The sequence below is a fragment of the Heterodontus francisci genome, unplaced genomic scaffold, assembly GCF_036365525.1.
Source record: "Heterodontus francisci isolate sHetFra1 unplaced genomic scaffold, sHetFra1.hap1 HAP1_SCAFFOLD_214, whole genome shotgun sequence".
Lineage (NCBI taxonomy): Eukaryota > Metazoa > Chordata > Chondrichthyes > Heterodontiformes > Heterodontidae > Heterodontus > Heterodontus francisci.
The window spans coordinates 14,296-17,871 of NW_027140909.1; the positions used below are offsets into that span (position 1 = coordinate 14,296).

Below are 3,576 nucleotides of genomic sequence, written 5' to 3' on the forward strand. Positions count from 1 at the left end.
CATCTCTTTCCATTTGCTCACTGCTCGTTATCTTTTTTGATTCCTGCTAATTTACTTCCCATCCTCTTGCTCTCGACCCCCACTTCCCGTCACTAACAGCTCTAGTGTTTGTCTTTACTGCTACAGGCCATTTTCGTCTGGACCTCCAGCGGTCACCTCTTGTCCATAAACCACTGGATCTTTAAGCTGGTCTCAGTTGCTTTGCTTATTAATTAATTTAATAATTGATGTAACTGGATATTTCACTGCGCTCTTTAACTGCTCTCTGAACTCGGACTGAATGGCCACATAGATAAATGTGTTCGTACAGCAACTTAAATTTCGCAGCATATATGCTACATTTTCAAAGATATAATAAGAATCATCATCTAAGAAATGATCAATACGAAAAATATATAACACATACACCAACCACAGAAATATGAAGCTGCCAGATATGGTGAAGAGTAAAATCAGAGACTTCCTTCTTCTCTCCATTTCAGAGTCACGGTGATTATCTTTCTTGCTCTGACCCCTCAGTCTCTGACGAACTCGACTGGTCACTAAAATGTGTCTGAACGTCAGAGCGTTCAGCAACAGAATTAAAATGAATGGCAATAATGGTGTTAAAGCTTTTTCAAACATTCTAAATCCAATCCATCGAGGGTCAGTAAAATAACTTCGCTTATTGGAGCAACGCCATTCTACATTGTCGATTATCCGTCTAGGTTTATATCTAAAGTAGATGGGAGTATTTTTTATACAGAGCAAAATGCTGATTGTTGCTAGAACCACAATCGCAGTTTTCCTGGTGTAATATTTCGATTGCAGTTTCTGGCAACAAATGGCGACAAATCGATCAAATGTGAAAGCGATGGTGAACCAAACCGAACAGTCAATGGCTGCACGGATCAGGACATAGAGAGAGCGACACACAAAGGTGAGATCCAGGAAATTTAATGGGAAATAATAATCATTGATTCTCTGGAGTATGATCTCAGTGATAATGACCAGTAGATCCGCCGTTGACATGGCCACAAGGTAACGGGTGGTGCAGCTGGAGAGTCCACAATTTCCCTTGGACAGGATCACAATTGAGACCAAATTAACTGTAAAGGAGAGAAGGGAAAAGTGGCTGTAAATTACTGAAAAACATTCTCCGCTCCACAACCCTGGCAGGAAGGATTTTACCACCGAAACCGTGTGGGTTTGGATCGGGTCCGATCGGCTCCATAACATTAACCTGCCTCCAACCCCAGCACTTACAGATTTAACAAATCCTGGACGGGGAGGGACAGCACCCCGCTCACCGGACGCTGGTAAACTAGTTAAATGTAACAATGAGGAGCCCAGGAATGGGTAGACTGGAGAACTGCACCGCGTCTCCAACCACTCCCGGTGTAGGAACCCATCCCGGACTCGAACCACTCCCTGGGGTCGAAGAAATTGCTCCCTGATTCGAACCAGTCCCTCGGATAGGAGACATTCTTACGTCTTTGACCACGCCCTCTGATGTCTAAATGAGTTAAATTGAAAAAGGAATTTACTGAGTCAATGCAAATGTGATCAGAGCATGGGCTTTCATTTCTACAGGAATATCATTAAAAGAATAGTGTTATAATAATGTATTAGAAAGGTGGTGAATGAACACGTGAATAATGTGTACTCCTCTGGACTACACATGATAAAATTATCCAGGGTAACCAGCAGGTGCACGTATTCTTCACAGAAATAATCCCATAACTGGGAGATTATAATTATTGGGATATGTTGCGGATCTATTATGTCGAGAAGAGAAGGATGATTGTTGAACTAATAGAGGCCTTTAAAATTAAAAAAATGGTTAGAGAGGGAAAACGTGGACCTAATATTCCCACCTTTGCTGGTGACCAGTTCGGTATTTCTTCAAAATAAGATGGTCATCAATAAATGCGCGATGCAATTCAAGAGAGACAGATTTACTTGCACTGCTGAGAACATGGAATTGAGACCTCTTGGAGTAGTTACAATGGAAGAAAAAATAAGAAGAAGCGAGGGTAGTACATGATGGAGACAGGATTGCAATGATATGCTGATAGGATAAATGAGCTGGAATGAAGAGAGGCTCGTGCAGAGCAGGAAGACAGTCCAAATCTAGTTGTACCGAATGCCCAGATTCTGTGTTGCAAAATCAATACGTTGTCTATTAACATGTCATAGTCATCATGTTTTTCGTAATATTGAAGAGGATTATTTATTATTGCGTTGCACTTGTGACCAAACGCTTCTCAGGACTGTGCTCGGGAAGGAAATTAAGATGGTGCTGTCAACAACTCTACTTAGAATTAGAGTAAGATGGGGACCCGCACTGAATACAATGACAGATACTCCAGGAATTACATGGTCCCTCGTGTTACATTGTCCACACCAGTAAGTCAGCCACAATCAGTGCAATTCTAGATGACAGAGACTCCCAGTTGTACATGATCGCTGAGGTCAGGTGCTCCACTCCATTTATTGCACACACACACTGCAGTACTACATTAACAGATAATTGCAGTAATCCTTTCCCTCTGAGATTTTCCTGCTTTGAGCTGTGATTCTACAGAACACAACATTCCACATAATTCAATAACTTTACAATGCAGAGTGTCTTGATCTAGAAACAGTAGAGACAACAGATTAAAACTGAACAGATAATTCAGAAAATTAATGCAATTATATTAGTGAGTGTGTGTCTGTGTAACTGTTTCCGTTCGATCGCATGTAATATTATTATTCCCATGGTAATGGAAGAAACCAGCTCATACACAGATTTACAAAACCTCATTGGTTATAGATGCTTACCAGGAACGCCAATTACAGCAAGGATCACATAGAATATGTTCCTGACCCATTGAATTGGTCGGTGCATTTTTTGCTTGGAGTGATCGGTCTGTTCGGGCTGCAGGTAATATCTCTGAAATAAATTCTGTGGTGACACATTCCCAGTGCATTAACTGTATACCCTCCGGATCTCTATGGGAATACTGAGGTTGCAAAATTGTTCAAGCAGTTTTTCGTAATCTTTGAACAAACAGATTACGACAGCTGTGTTAATTCCCTGTTGATGGAATATATTTTCCACTAAAATTGAATTGGACCCATCCCCATCCCCATCCCCACCCCCTAGACTGGACAAATCTGATCACAATAAGCAACTAATCATTACTGGAAGCTGGGTTAAACAAAATTAAAGGAAGACCTAGAAAATGTTCTTTTCGTGATGGTCTCCAGTCTGCATGACTATTCAGAAATTTAATTCCTAACGTCAGAGAAGCCTATCATGGATGTTCGTCTATACTTTGGACGCTCTCTTTATCTGTGCAATTCCGTTCAAAAATTCATATATTCAAATAAAAAGGAGTGCAGAATGGTTGCAACACAGCAGTTGGCCATTTGGTCTGGCTCGACCATGTCGGCTCTCTGCACGGGCAGCTCAGCTCATCTCACTCCTACATCTCCTCCTCACTGACCTGCATTGTTTTTCTCTTCAGTTGTTCATTCAGTTCGCTTCTGATTGATTCTGGCTTCACCACACTCTCAGGCAGTTCATTTCATATCCTAAACACGTGCTTT

The 3,576-nt window shown here is 41.3% G+C and overlaps 1 protein-coding gene across 1 annotated transcript; it reads right to left on the reverse strand.

Moving 5' to 3' along the window:
* Positions 1 to 240: 240 nt before the first annotated feature.
* On the reverse strand, positions 241 to 2,872 carry LOC137361385 (probable G-protein coupled receptor 139; the record flags this gene model as incomplete). The annotated part of the gene is made up of 2 exons (XM_068026253.1): positions 2,806 to 2,872; positions 241 to 1,088 (listed from the first exon to the last, which is right to left on the reverse strand). Coding segments are annotated over exons 1-2 (915 nt in total), but the record flags the coding sequence as incomplete, so codon positions are not given.
* Positions 2,873 to 3,576: the final 704 nt, after the last annotated feature.